This window comes from Propithecus coquereli, unplaced genomic scaffold (genome assembly GCF_000956105.1).
Source record: "Propithecus coquereli isolate 6110/MARCELLA unplaced genomic scaffold, Pcoq_1.0 Scaffold146, whole genome shotgun sequence".
NCBI classification, from domain to species: domain Eukaryota; kingdom Metazoa; phylum Chordata; class Mammalia; order Primates; family Indriidae; genus Propithecus; species Propithecus coquereli.
The window spans coordinates 4,050,023-4,068,669 of NW_012138969.1; the positions used below are offsets into that span (position 1 = coordinate 4,050,023).

The 18,647-nt window shown below is 54.1% G+C and overlaps 1 protein-coding gene across 1 annotated transcript; it reads left to right on the forward strand.

The window, feature by feature from the left end:
* Nucleotides 1-16,760: 16,760 nt before the first annotated feature.
* Nucleotides 16,761-18,434, forward strand: ZNF648 (zinc finger protein 648). The gene has a single exon (XM_012639985.1). It carries the CDS (start codon nt 16,761-16,763, stop codon nt 18,432-18,434), a length of 1,674 nt encoding a protein of 557 aa, XP_012495439.1.
* The last annotated feature ends 213 nt before the right edge of the window (nt 18,435-18,647 follow it).

Below are 18,647 nucleotides of genomic sequence, written 5' to 3' on the forward strand. Positions count from 1 at the left end.
TTCCCACCTGTCTCCAAGCTGGGACTGAGAGGGCAATTGGCACCGTTCCAGGTTCAAAGAGGGAGGCAGCTTTTGTGCAGTGGCCAAACACCGACCCAGAAATCAAAAGACCTGTGTCTCCATCAGTTCTCTTTGTGGTCCTGGGCAAGTCCCTTAAGCAATCTCGGTTTTAACTTCTGTGTGTATCAAAGGAATATACGCCCCTATTGTAGGGCTGTTATGAGGCCTAACATTACCACTCTTAGCACTTAGTGGCACTTGTGTGTGACTCTGACCCAGGATTCGATTCTAAGTGGATGACACGCCACGGACAGGCGGGGCCCCCTGAGCGGGAGGAGCAGCACACCAGTGTTGATTTAGAGCACCGATGTCCAAGCAGTCATCGCACCTGGGCCATCATCTGCTCCAGTCCTTAAGAAAGACAATCTTACGGTCCCTGAGCAGCCTCCAGCAGGGTCATACAAATGACCAGGGAGACGCAGCCTCACTTGGGCAGAGCTGGCTCTCGCCTGCTCAACTTGGAGGTATGGGATGAGCCCTGAAGTCTGTATCTCAGAAGGTGCTTTTGAACCTGCAGTTCTGCCTCAAATGCACGGCCCTGGGTTAATGAGTAATCACGGCTGCACGATGCGTCCTGGAACACTCCCCAGAGACCACAGTCAAACCCCAAAATTGGAGCTGAGTAGGTCTTTTCTCTTTTTCTTTCTTTTTTGGTAATTGTCATTACTTCTGCTGCTTGCTACGAGGATAAGGGACAACACGCTCTGGCCTGGGCAGATGAGATGGGACCCTAGTTAGTCTTTGGGCCTCCACCTGGGGTTTTTGTGGATTTCATGTTCACATGTCATTTGGGGTTTGAGCCTACGGGTGATTTTGTCCCCAGTCCTGCCAACATCTGTCCAATGGGCTGTCACCGTTCTCAGGGTCCCCACTCTCTGGACACAGCTCGTGCTTAGCCGGCCCATGCGCCCCTCGTCCCTGAGCCAAGAAGGCCGTCTGGGTGGCTTCTCTGCGCTGCACAGCACTGCGCCTGCGCAGAGAGCTCAGGGCTCAGGGGAGGGGCCGCATGTTGGTGAGTGCGCGTGTGCGAGAGACAGATGCAAGGTGTCAGTCACATCAACCAGTGCCCGTGTCAGCACACACCCCGGACTGGCAGGAAACCACGAGCCTCTGCGGCTGACTCTGGAGACTTCCTCCTTCTTTACGCGAGTCTGTTCCTGAGTCAGCGGCAGTTCTCGCTGCCTCAGCTGGCTCGGGGACACCGCGTGCAAGATGCAGCTTCAGACTCCAGAACCCGCTGGGCTTCCCTGCGGGGACCTGGGCTCCCGGCGGGAGGCACGGAGAGTGCTTCTCTCTCTCACGTGTGCCCCCGATGGTGTGGGCCCTGCCGGGCGCCTTGCTGAGGGAAAGTGAGGACCGGGGCAGGGATGCGACAGTCCAGGCATGGTGGGGGCTGAATGTTAGCAGCCAGCTCACTTCTTTTTTCTGAAGATTTCTCAAACCTTCTACAAAACAGAACGTATATTCCCTTTCCTCCACTCATCAGAGCATCTACAAATACTATCTCTGTGTGCTAAAGACTTGCCCTGGCTGCAGTTCAGGAACCTCAGCCAGCCTCGGAGGCAGGTGCTGGAGGGAGGGAGGAAGAGGAGCCACCCTGGGCTGGGCCCCAGGGATGCGCAGCGAAGGGGCAGGGACAATCAGAACGTCGCCCAAACGGCTGCCTTACGGCGAGTGGCGGATGGCCCCGCGCACACCCACATACAGAGGAGGCTCACACGCTTCATCTAACAGGCACCTGGAATGGGCCCGGCTTTGAGCCAGGATTCAGGGTTAAATAAGACCTGGACTTGCTGCTGGAGGCACAAGTCACGGTAGGAGGGGTGGGGGGGCAGCCCCAGCAGAGCTGCAGACGGAGACAGCGCGGCCCACCCCACCCAGCGGGCAGGAGGCCCCCGCAGAAGGGTGCATTGTTCTCCTTAAGGTCAGCAACTCAGAGGAAGCCACCTCCTGCCACAGTTCCTGTGTCCCTTCCCTCACACTCGGAGGAACGCGCAGTGAGCACCCAAGTCAGCACCCCAAGTCCAGCAGCCGCCCTGTGCTCCTGGCACCATGGGGGTGCCGTTTGGAGCCTAAGCGTCCATTCTTGCCCTCACAGCTCGCTCGCTGAGTGCCTCCCAGGTGGCGAGCATGCACCCAACGTCAGAGCCCGGGAACCTAGGGCTCCAAGGCGGGGAGGACAGACCCATAAACAAATCGCACGCCTTAGAACGAGGATGTGGAGGCAGAGGAGGCAGTGGAACCCCACAGGGAGGAGCCTGTGCGGGATGGGCCAGGAGGGAAGAGCTGCGACTTGTTTACCGAAAGGCATTGATGGGCTCCACTTGCCTTCCGTGGGAATTCACCCAGCGCTGTTCTGATCTTCTAACCTCTGCCCTTCCTGGTTCCTACCCCATGAAAGGACATCAGAAGAGGCTGATGTCAGAAATGGCAAGTCGGGACACACACTGAACCCCAGGAGGCTTCCTGCTGCCCCACCCAGCCTCTCTCCAGCCTCCTCCTGCAGCCCAGGGGCTGGGCGTGACTTTGGTGGACATCAAGTAATGCCCATTTTGCCCTAGGCTGGCACTGCCACCTGGGCAATGGGGCTGTTGTTTTCCTTCTGCGGCTGCCCTGCTGGTTCCCAGAATGACTCCAGGGACCCGGGAGCCGGGGCCAACCTGGGGCTCAGGTCCAGGGCTGCCACAGGTGCCCAGGTCTTACCGGGCGCCAGGGGGAAGGCGCCGGCTCCCACGTAGTCCTAACTTCCCTGTTTTTCTGAGCTCAGCTGTGTCCTGATAAAGGCTACAGAGACGCCCTCAAGGAGGAAGAAAGGAAAGGCAGACAGATACATATTTTTTTGGCCAGAGCCCCATCAGATAGCAGAGAAAGAGTTCATTCTCCTAGGAGAAAGCAAGGCATACTCTGTCCTTGAGGTGCCATTTTTCCCAGGTAACAGGGGCAAGACCAGACCAGACAAGCCATGGAGGGGCCGAACGCTGGCCGTGTCGTGAGCTGGCGTCCCCACCCATCCGTGTGCACCCACGCCGGCTCTCAGGGGCTGTGGCTGGGGTGGCTGAGAGGGGAATCCCTGGTGAATGCTTTCCTTGTCTTAGGCAAAGGTGGAAGGAAGTATAGTAAGCGTGGGCAGTGCCTGCAGGTGGAGCTAAGAAGGCAGGAATAAGGTTTTGACCCCTCCCTTTGGGCCTCCCCTCTTCCTCCCTCCTGCCTGTTGTCTCCTCCAAACACTCTGCCCTCCTGGAGCAAAGGCCCCAAACTTCCCACCGAAGAGCAGAAGCCTGCTATAGCCCCAGAGTCTAGACACGCATTCCCCCTCCAGGCCTCCCTCTTGTTGGCAGCTTTCTCCCAGGGCATCTGTGTGCAGGGACTTAGGGACGCTACAGGAGGAAAGAGCGACATGGAGTCACCTGTTGTTAAAACCAGAAGCTAGCTACCCCGGCCCAGATTTTCCATGCATGGGTAGCCCTGCAACTCGAGCACCCCCATCAACGCCAGGATGCCCCCTTTGGCCTCAATTTCATGAGGAACTAATGAAAATACTGCTTGCCCGAGTAGTGACAGAGCTGACCATGAAATAATTCCCAGCTTCCCTGCTGCCTCTGCACACTCATCAGAGAGCGGGGTTAAAGTTCAACCTGGAGAACAACAGCTGAAGGCACAGTGGGCTGTGTTAGGATGGCCACGGAGCAGAGAGAGCAGAGAGGGGCGTGCCCACTGGGGCACAGTCTGTCTTTGCAACCCAGCGGCCACCTCCCACTGGACTCCACAGACACCTTGCTCAGCCTTCCCAGAGGGAGGACCCAGAGGGAGGGCAGAAGGAGTGCTCTGTGGGCTGCGCTAGGTTTTCCTAATCAATAAATCCAATTTTGTGATCGAAAGGCCTTTGGAAACTAACCACACAAAGGAGAATTCTGCCTGCCTCCATCAGAACCCCCTGGACATTCCCAGAACCATCTGAGAGACTCTAATTCGTTGACTCTAGGTTGAGGCCTGTGAGTCTATTCCCTTCCTCCTCCCTCCCTTCCTTCCTTCGTTAAGCATGCAAGGCCCCTAGAAGACTTAGAATGAGAAAAAATTGGGTCACACATGGTTCTGGATCCCTACTGTGTGCCGTGCAGCTGGCAACCTGGCCCTGTCTGGAGCCTCAACTCCACTCTGAGACTGGCGCGGAGATGGTGACCGCCTCCCAGAGCGGGAAAGGGCTCCTTTGCTTCTGTCCTGCTGAGCGGAGTCCCTCATCCAAGGAGCAATGCTGCCACCTGCTGGTGCATCTTAAAAACGTCCCACATTCTTTGAACACCTGGTTCAAGCAGAGGCAGTGAGCAGCGAGGGGCCGCCCTGCCCTCCCTCTTTGTCTCTGCCTCTGAATGTCCTATTCTGAGAACTGCAGTGTCCCCCAGTCATGTGCCTTTTTGGTGCCTCCCATTTATGCCTATCTTCCCTGGGCAGCCACCGTCAACAGGCAGATCTTGCTCACCCACAACCTTTCCTTGAATTCAGTTCAATTTGGCATGCATCGCGGAGCAGGCATTTGATAGGAACTAGGCAAGGGCTGGCAACAATGCGAGGCCTCACTTTTGCAGAAGGGAGTGAGAAGCGGGGCTGATTCATGAATATGGATGATTTCTATCTAGAGTGATGTCTGAGCTGAGTCCTAAAGGATAAGCCAGAGTCAGCCAGTTGAAAAATGGGAAAGAGGATTCCAGGCAAAAGGACTAGCAAGGTAGAATATCCTGGCTGTTTTAATATAGAAACTTAATTGCTATATTTTTAGCCTACTTTTTTGCTACCCTCGGAAGGATGGAATTCAAACATTCCCCCTCAATTTCTTGGCAGGTTTAAAGATTAAAAGAAAGGGAAACAAGGGTTTCAGTTGCTAATAATTAGGTCGTGGGGTTTAGGGACTTTCCAGGTCTGTTAGAAAGGACAAGAGGGACTCCTGGGTTTGACGGAAGGAGTGTCACCAAAGGAGGCAGGAGGGGGAGAAGGCTTCTCCCCCTAATAGAGAGTCCTCTGGGCCGGCGTGGAGAGAGGACTCTAGGTCATTGCCCCACCCTGGTCCCTGCAGTGCCCCAGAGGGAGATAGCTGCATAGTGCCAGAATGCTCTGGAAGTCCAGCCTTGCAGTGAGTTTTCAGGTCCTGAGAATGGCAAAGAGGCATCCTGGAGCCAGCAGACCTGTGAACCCCAGGCTGAAAGAGCCCTAGATGTCCCCATGGCAACAAATGTGGACAAATGCCCAAGGACCAGACTCCCTGTCCCTATGAGGGACTCAAGAACCTTGACATAGTCCCAGAAATAGAGAAACGCAAGTTCAAATCACAATGAGAAAATAAGGGAACTCGATGTTCTTGCACACCAGGGTTTGTAGCAGATTCATACAGCTCGTAGGTACAAAGAGGGTCAAGACAATTGTGCTTGAGACAATTACAGAAAGAACAGTAAAGTTTCTGGGTGCTTTGGGGTAAACCGCTTGCCCTCTGGGTCTTGGTTTAATCTTTGGGGACAGGATGAGGAGGGTGAGCGTATGATCTCGAAGCCCCTTCCTGTTGCAAGAGTCTATGGGAGTACAGACAGCACGTGCTGTGACAGATCAGGGGAGACACTGGGGTCTATTGCAACGACCAGGAAAGGCTTTGTGAATGCGACTTTGAACGTGGGAAGAAGCGAAGGAATGATGAAGGCAAAGGGTGTGGGTGGTGGGAACGGTGTGTGCAAGGTGCTGGCGTGGGCAAGCGTAAAATGGATATGACGGCACCTCCCTCTGTGTGGCCGTGATGTGGGCCTGGCACCTGGAAAGCACTCTGTAAACGTAAGTCACGGTCACCTTGCAAAGCATCAGGGCAGTGTTCTGTGGCGCAAAGTCAGAGAGGGGAAGTTTGGAAGCTTATTGTTTGGTAGGGAACTGGGAAAAATCTACAATGATTCCAATCCATTGTTTTCTTGTTTTTCGACTCCTTGGCATTAGAATAAAATGGAGGAGGAGGGAGGCTTGGAGGAGGAACAGCAGGACACGGCAGGAGGGCGGGGGTGTCAGAGCTCCACTCCCCTTAGAAGAGTCCACGGGGGAGGAGGTAGGAAAGACAGCTCCCAAGATCCCAACCATATTTCTAGAGAATTTCATATTGAGCCAGATGCTCCCCAAAGCCCTTCCTGAAAATGTCCTTAGACACCTGTACCTCCACCATCTGACGGTAGAGACACATCACGCGACAAGTATGTCTTCCCTGACAGTGTGTGAGCGTGCAAGGGGGAAGCAGCCAGCCCAGCGCAGGACTGGTCTTCAGATGCCTGGTCAGGAGCGAGGGTCCTGAGCCGTGAAACCTTCTGGTCAATGGCGTGTCGTATCCTGAAAGGCAGTTTTATGAAGTCTTTTTTTGTTTCTTTGTTACTTTCTTTTTCACTGGGGAAAGTGTCCGCCATATGAAGTCTTGAACACAGTGAAACATGCGTCACCCTCACACTGTTTGAACCACCAGATTTAAAGGGAGTAGAAGTGTTGGTTTAGCTCCCGGGCTCTGGCATCGGACTGCACGGCTTCGAATCTTTGCTCTGTCACTTATTAGCTATGTGACAAGGGAGCTCTGTGCCTCAGTTTCCTCTTGTAAAATGGATATGACGGCACCTCCCTCTCTGTGTGGCCGTGATGTGGGCCTGGCACCTGGAAAGCACTCTGTAAACGTAAGTCACGGTCACCTTGCAAAGCATCAGGGCAGTGTTCTGTGGCGCAAAGTCAGAGAGGGGAAGTTTGGAAGCTTATTGTTTGGTAGGGAACTGGGAAAAATCTACAATGATTCCAATCCATTGTTTTCTTGTTTTTCGACTCCTTGGCATTAGAATAAAATGGAGGAGGTGTACCAATTATAAAGCTCATTAATGAAACTGTCTGGGGGGTGGGTGCGAGGCCAATAGACCAGAACATTCTGTAGCTCTAGGTGGTTCTGGGATCCTGGCCAAACTTCTTCCCCCAGACAGCACTTGTCCTTGTTTTGTGCCCTAGAGGTTGTGGTCACCTGGCTCCCAAATGGCAGTTCTGCACTTGTTCTGGGGCCAAACGTAAGAGGGGCCAAAGTTGATAATATTCTACTCCTGGTCGTAATTCTTTATTTTTTTATTTATTTATTTTTTGAGACAGAGTCTCACTGTGTTGCCCGGGCTAGAGTGCCGTGGCGTCAGCCTAGCTCACAGCAACCTCAAACTCCTGGGCTCAAGCGATCCTCCTGCCTCAGCCTCCCGAGTAGCTGGGACTACAGGCATGCGCCACCTTAGTTGTCCAATTAATTTCTTTCTGTTTTTAGTAGAGACGGGGTCTCGCTCTTGCTCAGGCTGGTTTCGAACTCCTGAGCTCAAACAATTCGCCCACCTCGGCCTCCCAGAGAGCTAGGATTACAGGCGTGAGCCACTGTACCCGGCCTACTCCTGGTCGTAATTCTTCAGCAAAAGAGCTGTGTACCTTCTAAAGACACAAAGTCTTCCCTCAGTGTCCCCCATGGGCCCCAGGGAAGAGCCCAAACCCCTCAGCATGTGCACAGCTCTGCCCGGCACCCCTCGGCACGCTGGCCATCCTGAAGGGCTCACAGCTCCCTCCACTCTCCTCGTAGTCTGCCGCCCTCTCCTAACTAGCTCCTGTTCATCCTCCGGGCCTCCACTTAGCCTTTTTCCGAACCCTCCACCTCACCACCATGGCTCAGTTAAGAGCTTCTCCCGTGTGCGCCCACATCCCTGGGTTTACCCCGCTGTGGCCCTCAGCATGCTCTCACACACCTGCTTGGCCCTTTGTCTGCTTCGCCAGACTGTAAACCACTCAAGGGCAGAAACTGTGTGGATGGCTATTGCTTCTGCGCCCCCAAGCACAGCACCCTGATTTAACCAGCATGTTTAGCAAGGTTTCGTAGAGGAAATGACACTCAATATGAGACTTGGGGTGGGGGCAGTGGTGCAATTTCACAAAAGGAAAGAATATGCCAACAAGTGCAAAGGCCCTGGGGTTGGAAAGAACTTGGTACATCCAAGGAACATGCTAAGGACAGTGTGGCTAGCAGGCAGGGAGGTAGCAGGTGGCATGGGATTTGGCGTGAGGTTCAAAGCATAGTGGGAAGTGAGTGGAACTTGTTAAGTTGGACAGAAACATCATCCTATATCCTTAATGTCATCTCTTCCCCTTTTTGCTCTGATAGAACATGGCTCGCTTGCGAAAACAGTTCCCTGCAGCCTTTTTAAGTGGTGGCTCATACTTCTCTTCCACACCCCTCCTACCACCAGGTGGGGCAGGTGTCTTCCTCACTCCTCTGTACCGTTTCAGATCATTCTCGCTCTTCCTTGAAACTGCCCAGCTTTGAATATCAATAAGCAGCCTGCAGCACCCCCTACTCATTCGTGCATCTCCCACAAACCCCAGACCACTCCCCCACTCCACGTGGCTCTCAGAGCCTGGCCCACCACCTCTCTCACCAGCCCACCTTGTCATCATTCTTGGGATGACAGTCTTGGCTCTGACTCCCTGAACACCTCTCCTCCGATGACCTTGTCCTTCCCCTGTCAAATACTCAAACGGCCAGATCCTAAGCCTGTCATCAGTCACAACTGCACCCTCTCCACAGTCTCCATTTGGTGCATCTCTCTCTCTGGCCAGCACCTCCTGACTTCCCAGCTCACGGCCTACAAAATCCCACCACCCTCAGTCCTCAACTCAGGGGATACCTGACGCTTGCACCTGTGGCTGGTCCTGCTCCCCTTGGGGTCTCTCTGTCCCCCATCTGAGGTGGCTTAAATTCCATGGTCTGTCACTTTAATCACTTTATTTTCATACACCCTCATCTTCAGTACCTTTCTTTAGTTTTATTGTACTTCTGTAGCAAAACTCCGACCCTGCTTAACCCCAGTTCTGTGCCTACCCCACACTCGCACCCACACGCTGTCGGCGGCTGGAGGAAGGCACACGATCTTCCCGGCTGGCCTCACTTTAATTCATGACCATGACCTCAGGTGGGCCTTTCATGCTGCCTGGCAGTTATGGACCCACTCACTCCTTTTCAGACTTCCCACCCTGCACCTGTGGCCGTGGACTTTTACTTTCCTCCTGTCGCTGTGGACGCGATGGCACTATCTCAGCCACCCACGTGGACGATCTGTGGTCGTGTGGCACCACCATCATTCCTGACCTTGAATTTATCTGCTACTGATAAGCAATCATTTTCTTATATTTATTCACACATAAGTCCTTTACAATAAAAAATCTGACATACTATTAAAACGACGAAAAAAATCACGCGTTCAGGGTAGCAGCGCAGTAGCCTGCATCAGCTGTCAAACAACAGCAACAGCAAACAACAGCGGGCTCTCAGCCTCCACTACAATGCTGTGTTTTGTGTGTTGTGATGAAGTGGTTACTGCACGCTGTATTTTATTTTATTTAGGTGACAAGAAACATCTGAAGCAGCTGAGGGGCCAGGAAGTGGGCCCCCCGGGGATGGGGAGGCATTCTGAATACACTGTGTGCTGTGCACCTGTGTTTTGACTACGACCTGTCACGTGAGGTCAGGTGTGGAATTTTCCACTTGTGGCACAATGTCAGTGCTTCAAAAGTTTCAGATTTTGGAGCATTTCAGATTCCAGATTTTTGGATTAGGGATGCTCCACTTGTATTGAGCAGACAGATGGCTACAGTAAGCCTGTTCTAAAGTTTGGAGATGCCGTCACCTTTGAAGAGAAAGAATCCGAATGGGTGAGGTTAACCCACCCAAGGAGACGGTGCATGGCCTGGAAACATGTAGCTGAAAAGGCTTAGGAAGCCCACAGGTCCGCTAAAGGGGCTGACACGGTGTCCTTGGGACCAGAATGAAACTACAGCTGGGTCCTAAAGGAGGAGCAACCTTTACAGTGAAAGATGTGTTAACGGGAGAATGGTCTGCCGCGGTCCAGGAAAACGGCCTCCCCAGAGCAAGAACTCAGGTCTGTCCCCAGCACAGCCCATGCAGGAGTATGTGAGAGCGAGCCTGCAGCCAGGGCCACACCTAAGGGGGCCCCCGCGCAGCTGCTTCCTTGGAGTGGAGACAAGGTGGCAGGTTCTGTGACACCAGCCCCAGCTCGCTCTCCTCTCTCTCATTCAGTGCTCTTGGGGTCTAATTCAGCTTTTCCTCTCCACTTTCCTACCCACAGAGACAGGCTGGTGAGACCGCAGGAGGGCGTGGGGTTCCTGGAAGAGAGGGACCGCACATCTCGGTGCAAAGGGCCTCTGCCGTCGCTCATCCTCCACGCCCTCCTGAAGGAAGAAACCTGGCTGAAGAGCAGGAGCCTGGACACTCCGAGTTCCTCAGAGTAGCCTGGTGCCCTCACTCCTCTGTCCCTCCCCCACTGGCCCGAGCCCCTGGGGCGGGGGTGGGTGGCTGTCAAAATGGAGTCTGTCTCCGCAAGGCGGGGGGCTGTAGCAGGCCAAGGCACCCTTATCTGATGAGGCCCGACCATTAGCAGATTGTTGATCCTTTTTATTTTGAATGTAAGATTTTAACTTCATATAGATAACAAGAATGTAATTTGCTTCATTGTTTTCAAATACAATGACATAAAATTGTGCAAAATGTGCCTTTATCTTTTTATACCTTACTTATAGTTTTGTTTGTTCATGTTTTTATCCTCACGCCCACGCACGCTGCCATTAGATTTGCAAGAGGTTTTCATGGTCTTTCCAAAGAGCAGAGGCGCTCCCCGCTTTGGTAGGAGGCAGGCAGGGGCTGCAGTTCACCCTGGCTGGGGAATCCACCCACACAGAGGAATACCGCATTCCAGCAGCCCTGAAGAAAATCTCTTTCAAGAAACTTGGCTTCGCACCCATGGCCAGAGCACTATGGAGAGAGGTCCCCTCCGGTTATGATCAGTGTAGCAGTTGCAAAGGGAAAAGGGAGGTATGTTTTTGTGGAAACCTCAAACGCCTCTCCACATCTCCTGTGAATTACCTCTGTGTTCAGGCAGCCGAGCTAGACAGCTGCAAGGAAAGGCGTGTGTGTTTGATGGGGGCCTTGGAAAGAAAAGGCCCCTTGTACCCCGGCCAGCGCCTGTAGGTGGTGCGACCTGGGAGGACAGAGGAGCCAGGAGCTCGGCAGCAGCTGCTGCAGAAGCCGGGATCCCAGCGGCAATGTGCAAGTGAGCCACAGGGGGAGCCCGAGAGCCGCGCCCCAGCCGCGTCCAGCGTCGCGCGGGGCAGCAGCCGCACCTGCAAGAAGGAGGACAGCCAGGATCAAGGACTCCGGTGGGGGATTCCTGACTGTGGAGAGGCCCCTCCCTCCTCTTCTTTCCTTGGCAAGCTCAAACTCATCCGTCAAGACTAATCAAAGGGAATCTCTTTTGGGAAGACGTCCCCTAAGCCCAGGCAAGGCCAATTCCTCCTTCCCCTTGCTACCCGGAGCGCAACCGCCCACGTTAGACTTGTCTGCCGGTGGCTCCGAGTGCTCCAGCACGCTGCGAAGCCCGCGAAGCATGACACTGCCTGGTTCCTCTGCGTCCCGGGGCTCGGCGTCTGGCTCTGAGAAGTGCTTCTTGGCATAGTCGGGACTCGTGCCTCAGAGTCATGCAGAATCTGGGGCCCACTTGGACCTGAAGAATCTCTGGGAGTGTGGCCCTGAAATCATCATATTTAACCAGGTCTCCAGGTTATTCCTATGCACTGCAGGGTTGATGCAAAGTACGGTGTTTTTCAAATGTTTTTGACCAAGAAACAAAGCAAACCAGAGTATGAAATATAGTTTTCATTATAACCCCACACACATATGTATGGAGCTATAAAGTGACTCCCTGTCCTATTCACCGGCTGTGTCCTGCAGTTTGAAAAATATTGACACAGCGAAGCTCACCAAATTTTTGATGAGTGAATGATGGAACAAATAAATGAATACTTGTATTTCGACACTGGTTAAATAGAAACTCTGCATTAGATAATTTTCAAGATCTCTTCATTTAAAATTCTGAAATTGATGCCTTTCTTTTTCTTTTTTTCAATTTCCAACAGTTTCACAATGCCCCAGGGCTCTCATAATCCTCAGTTAAAGGATTCTCACTGATACAAGAGATCAGAGGGTTCTGTTGCAATTTGTTCATTAATTCAACATTTGCAGTGTCTTCCCTTCTAACCTCCCCAGATCTCCTGTCTCTGATCCAAGAAGCACCCGCAAAGATAGACAGTATGCTGAAGCATAGGAGGTTCCCAGGAGTCTCATTTGTGGTATTCTTTCTTTGACTTCTACAAGGTCTCAAGGTTGAGGTGGAATGTGGAGGAGGAGAGGCCTCAAGTCTCTGTGGCCTGGAAAGGTTTGTTATTCCCTGGGCCAAGGAAATGTGCTGCTATGCCAATAGAGAATGTGAATCTTCTACCTCTTGTACCCAGAGGGCTCCATGAACTCCAAAGATGCCTATCCTGCCGCCTGCCATTCATCCTCCTGCAGAATAAGCCAGGGTGGTCACCTGGGAGGGCCACATAGAACAATGTGGGTCTGGAGGAGCTTGCAGAGGGCTGGTCTTCTTGGAGCTCACCCAAGGGGATCTAGTGATCACTGCCCCAGTGGGACCAGGTTACAGCTCCCCCATAGGGTAAAGCCTTAAGACAACTCAAGGAGATGGTGGAGACCAGAGGGGGTGCTCTGCTATTTGCACTAGAAGTACAGGTGAGTCCCTCACCCCAAATTATATTATCATTAGCTAGTATTGACTGGGTGTTTGCCCGTCCCTCGTTCTCTGCAAAGTACATCATCTCATTTAATCCCCACAACCACTCTGTGAAGTAGATACTATTATTAGTCATAATTTACAGATAAAGAAACCAAGGCACAGGAAGTTTAAGTAACTTGCCCACTCATGCAGCAAGTGGTAGAAATTGGAGTTACCCAAGTTTCACGACTCCAGAAGCCTGCATGCTAGGTCGCTACGCTGTGCACCTTCCCTGGGGCCGGTGGCATCGAGTTAGTGAAGAGAAGGCCCTCTACCTGGCACTGTGCTGCAGGGGGTGCCAAGAAGTACTGACGTGTGTCATCATGGCCATGTCCTGTCATCCTGTCCAGAGCACAAACCTTCCATCCTGTCATTCATTGCCATATGTGCCGAGTGTAGCACACCATGCAGGGCCCACGTTTATGATATTCCAGTTCTGGGAACATTACTGGCCTCAAAAACCACTCAGTACCAGTGGTTCTCAAGCTTTCCTGGATCATCGCCCTTCGAGAAACAGAGGACTGCTAAGATCCTCTTGCTAGAAGAGTGCATGTCCATGTATCTGCTACATTTTGCACTTTATTTGGGGGCTCTATGTTCATCAGGATTTGAACCCTGTTCCAGATGTTCAGACTCACAGACCTTCAGGCATGTCCCTGCTGCCTGCCTTGTCCCTCTGAAGCCATGCCCACCAAAAAACCAGGGGCAGAGGAACCTGCTTCTCTGGATCACACTCTGAAAACTGCTGTTCAGAAAAGTGTATTGGGTGCCAGTATTCCTATCAGACTTTCAGCTCTAACAGGGCTATGGGGATATAAAAGGAGCCCCAGGAATCCTGTCTTCCCTAGATATAGCAAAGACATCAATAATAACAATGATGGCAGCTAACTTTTCTGGGCATTTGCTGTGTTCCACACACTGTGCTAAGCTCTTTACAAGCTCTTTATCTCATTGAATCCTCCCAAGACCTCCATGATGGCGATACTACCCTGAGCCCCATTTGCAGATGAGCAATTTAAGGCACACAGAGGTTAAGTAACTTGCCCAAGGCCACACGGCTGGTGAGTGGTAAGATTCAAACACAGACCCAGGCCCTGCTGTCAACCAGTATAATTTTTGGCCACTAGTGACATCATAGGCACCATACTTCCATCTCCTATTTTAATGTCCTGAAGGGTCATCCTAATAAATTGCTCATTAGACTTGAGTGGGTATAAATTCTGAACATAGGGAGTCTTCTATCCTGAGCCAACCCTTCCCTTCAGAATGAACCTGCCTGGGAAGCAGTGCTGAAAGATGAAGAAAGGACCCAGACATACCAGGCATCTGTACGAACAAGGCAGAAAACGATTTCCCTGTACCCCCACCACCAGTTAAATGGCTGTGGGCATCTTTGAACCAATGACTGGGCTGCTGCAAAGAATTCTGGGAACCCTCACCCCTGCTCAATCCACAGTTCTGCAAAAGGTGGGTACCAGAATAGGGGAAGTGGAAGTATAGGCCGAGTACTTTGTTCTGCCTCCCAGGGAGAGAAAAAGCTGCTCAGGAGGCTCACATGTGACAAGTGGCCCATGGGTATACGAGGGCTGAAGTGAAGGATGGACTGCTTGCTCTGTGGGAGGAAGGAGTGAGAGTGAACTGGAGGCACAGGGCCACCTGCAGGAGGACTGAGGGAGGGAGGGAGGCTGGCTCTGGCAGGGAGGGGAGGCGGGAGCAGAGGGAGCGGAGGATCGGTTCAGGCAGTGAGAGAGGGCAGCCCCACTCCATTTCCCAGGCTGCTCTCTGGATGCAGGCAGGAAGGTTGAGTGTATTACACTGGCCCCACCTCCTGAGGCTCTCTCTGCAGCTGCTGGACTGGACACAAAAGCATAAGAGACAGAGACACCATCTCTGCTGATTTGTACCCAACTCTGATTCCTGTTGCTGAGAGGCCACGTGTCACAGAAGCCAGGGCAGGAGCCCCACGCTGCTGTCTGCATTTCCCAGGTAAGCAACTGTCTGTGTCTGAGCCAGAGGTGGAGAGCAAGGCCTGAAGTGGTGGGCAGAGGAGAACGTGAAGGTGGCTGCCCTGGGATGGACTTGGTACATTCTGGAAGAACCGAGGAAGAGGGGCAGGGGCCAGAGCTGGAACAAGCCCTTAGTCTAGACTTCTGCAAAGTGCCCACGTGTGAGGTGGAGGAGCTGCAGGCTGCACTTGGTGAGTGCAGACAAAGTTCCAGGAAAAGGCTGTGCTCTGACAGCTTCTGGGGGCCAGCGCATCTGGAGAGCAGAGGGGCCAGCCACACCACGACATCGGTGTTCCTCTTCCAGACCAGGTATATTGGTGCGGACGTTGCCAGAAAATCCCACCCCGGGCCCCTGCCTTCCTCCAGGTTTTCCTGGTGGTTGACAGAGAGGGGTTGGCAGCTACAGAAGGAGGAAAGCAGGACATATGCCCTGGGGATATGGCTTCAGACAGAGGAGGGGTTCCTCATCTGCAAAGGCAGTCTCCCCTCAAGCTCCTGAGAAGGGGTTGGTTAGCTAGTGGAGGGCTGCCTGCTGGAGGAGGCTCGCCTGTTGGCCCAGAGGGAGGGAAGAGACACAGGCTGCGGAGAATGGAGTGTGTGCACTGGAGGTGGGCTGGGGAGTGGGTGAAGTAAGTGATCTGTGAACAGCGCCACAGGAACACACACAGCATGTTGTTGCAGAGAGAGAATGAGACCTAAGAAATCAGTTCCACACAAATCCAGCATCCTTTCCTGTCCCTGCTGGGGGACCACAGCCTCTGATCAGGCTGGCCGGTCTAAGTCATATGAAGTTGGCTAGTGATGTGTCTTCTGTATTATTAATAACTACACACACACACACACACACACACACACACACACATACATTCAATTTCTAAGATCCACTCTGCTGAAAATATGTCAAACCTGGGTTTCTGTCAAAAGGCATGGCAGCAACCCTCTGATATGTGACAGGGACAGAGCAGCAAGGGAAGAGGAGTGGCCCCTGGGCTTGAGGGCACAAAGGGACATGAGACGCTGAATGCCTGTCATGACTGCAATGTGCTCTCCCTCCATCTACGGCTTCTGTATCCAGAACAGAAAGTGCGGATTCCTCCCCACCGCTTCCCACCCCATCCATACACTACGACTGGGCTTGCGATCAGGCAGGGGCTGGGGAAGGACAGGTTGATGAGATGGGGATAGGGTAACAGGACTCACCAAGTACAAAGATCACTCCCCTTATGCCTTGTGAGAAGGCAGTGGAAGGTGGGCAGAGGCAGAGAGGACGCTTTCGGAAGGTAAATACTCGATGACTAATACTGTCGACCACCCCAGGCAGTGGCCTCTGCAGCATGGGTCCTGGCTCCGACAGCTGGCCACTGGCCTCTCCCTTCTGCGGGGGCAATCTGGGTCAACGAGAGCAGGGAGGAGCCCAGCGGTGAGGCCTCATAGCCAAGGTTCCTTGGCTCAGAAAACACAAGGGGCTTTGATGCCTGCAGAAAGCAGCAGCTCTCCCAGCCAGCATGCTGTGGCTGCTCTTGGGCAGGGCCCAGCCCCAGGGCAGGCCTCAGTCTGGAGGCCACAGCTGGGAGGCAGTATGGCTCAGGGCCTAACACCAGGGCTGCTGTCTATGAGCTCTGTCGCCTTGGGCAGGTAAGTGTCCTTGTTAAGCCTCAGTTTCCTGGTCTATAAAATGGAAATAATAATATAATAATGATAGTATCTATCTAAACCCTAACCCTAACCCTAATCCTAGCAAGTGGGATCACCAAAGGGACTAAGGATGACTGTGGAATTTTCAGTAGGGCCAGCTCCTCCTTCCCCAGGAAGGCTCAACACTATGCCTGGCACGGAGACCAATGGGAAACCGCTATAGTGAGAACCTCAGTTCTCTCGTCAGGAATGTAATTAAGTACACTCTTTGTGATTTCCTCTTCACACGCCCCTTTTTTCAGGTATCCTGAACCAAGTAAAGGCTCTTCCTAGGAGGAGTGGGCAACAGAAGTGCCTGAACATCATGGCAAAAGTGGACTCCCAGGACAGGTGGGGCGAAGTGTCCCCTCTCGGCAGCTTGACTCAGGAGGCTCATGATGGCCAGATGCTAAGCCTGAACTTAGAGAGTGAGGAGGAAGATGGTGGGGAGACAGGAGATAAAGAGGGCACTGGTGACCTGGCGGCCTGTCCAAGGGGCAGCTCCCCAGGAAGTCACAACAACCCAGCCTCCAAGCATCCAGCTGGGAAAGAGGAAGAGAAATTCTCTGACTACTTCAGCGGTAAGGGCGTGGGGCAGAAACCGATGGAGATGCCTGGGAAGGCCAGTTGGGGAAGAGAGGTGTCAAAGATCACCCAGACCCTGGGTACCCTTCCCAGCGGCCTCTCTCATAAGTTGTTAGGTCAGATGCAACCTCCTAGAGACTCACTACCTGCGGGCGACGATGGATACAGGAGTGCAAACCAGGATGCGGCTTTGGATGTCCCATCCAGCTTACCGGGCACTGGAAAGTATTCTTGTGCGCAGAAAGATGTAGAAGCGTCCCCAGACATCTCTTCCCCAGCGTGTTTCCCCAGGCCAGGGCGCAACTGGGACCTCCCCACGCGGGAGACGCACACACCTGCCCAGGGGTCGGCCGTCCCAGCCAGCCTGGCAGCCGCGGTACTGGCAAAAGCGCGTATTAGCAGGAAGGGCCAGAACCAAGCGGGCGCGCGCGAGGGCGGGCAGGCGGAGGCGCGTCCCTACAGGTGCCTGCGAGGCGGCCAGGCCTTCCAGAAGCCCAGCAAACCGCCGAGCCCCGCCGAGACGCGCGGTGGCGCCAAGCCTCACGCGTGCGAGCTGTGCGGCAAGGCCTACTCCCACCGGGGCACGCTCCAGCAGCACCGGCGCCTGCACACGGGCGAGCGGCCCTACCGGTGCCCCTTCTGCGACAAGGCCTACACCTGGTCCTCCGACCACCGCAAGCATATCCGCACCCACACAGGCGAGAAACCCTACCCGTGCCCGGACTGCGGAAAGGCCTTCGTGCGCTCCTCGGACCTGCGCAAACACCAGCGCAACATGCACAGCAACAACAAGCCCTTCCCGTGCGCCGAGTGCGGCCTGACTTTCAACAAGCCGCTGTCGCTGCTGCGCCACCAGCGCACGCACCTGGGCGCGAAGCCCTTCCGCTGCCCCGCCTGCGACCGGGAGTTCGCCGTGGCCAGCCGAATGGTGGAGCACCAGCGCGTGCACTCGGGCGAGCGGCCCTTCCCCTGCCTTACCTGCGGCAAGTGCTTCACCAAATCCTCCAACCTGTACGAGCACCAGACGCTGCACACCGGCCAGAGGCCCTTCAAGTGCGCCGACTGCGGGGTGGCCTTCGCGCAGCCCTCGCGCCTCGTGCGCCACCAGCGCATCCACACCGGCGAGAGGCCCTTCCCTTGCACCGAGTGTGGCCAGGCCTTTGCCCGCTCCTCCACCCTGAAGCGGCACCAACAGATCCACTCCGGGGAGAAGGGCTTCCTCTGTGCGGAGTGCGGCAAGGCCTTCCGCATTGCCTCGGAGTTGGCCCAGCACATCCGGATGCACAACGGGGAGAGGCCGTACCAGTGCGAGGACTGCGGCCAGGCCTTCACCCGGTCCAATCACCTCCAGCGCCACCGAGCCAAGCATGGCACCTGCAAGAAGGAGCCCATCCCCTCTGCTTCTGACGAGTGAGGGCTCCAGCGGCTCGCAGAGGGGCGGAGACACCGGACCTCGCTGCTTGGAACCCTCCCCCGTGGACCCGCTCACGTGGTATTGCCCGCCAGCCTCTCTGGTCAGCATGTGTGTTCGATCTCTGGTATAGGAAGTAAATGCAGGGGTAGCGCCCAGGCGTGTGGTTTCGTGTCCGTTTTTCTTCTGAGTCTCGGAGGTCACAAGCAATGGAAA

Bases quoted from the DNA above. Each gene is read 5' to 3' on its own strand.
- ZNF648 (XM_012639985.1), top strand. From the start codon at position 16,761: ATGGCAAAAGTGGACTCCCAGGACAGGTGGGGCGAAGTGTCCCCTCTC.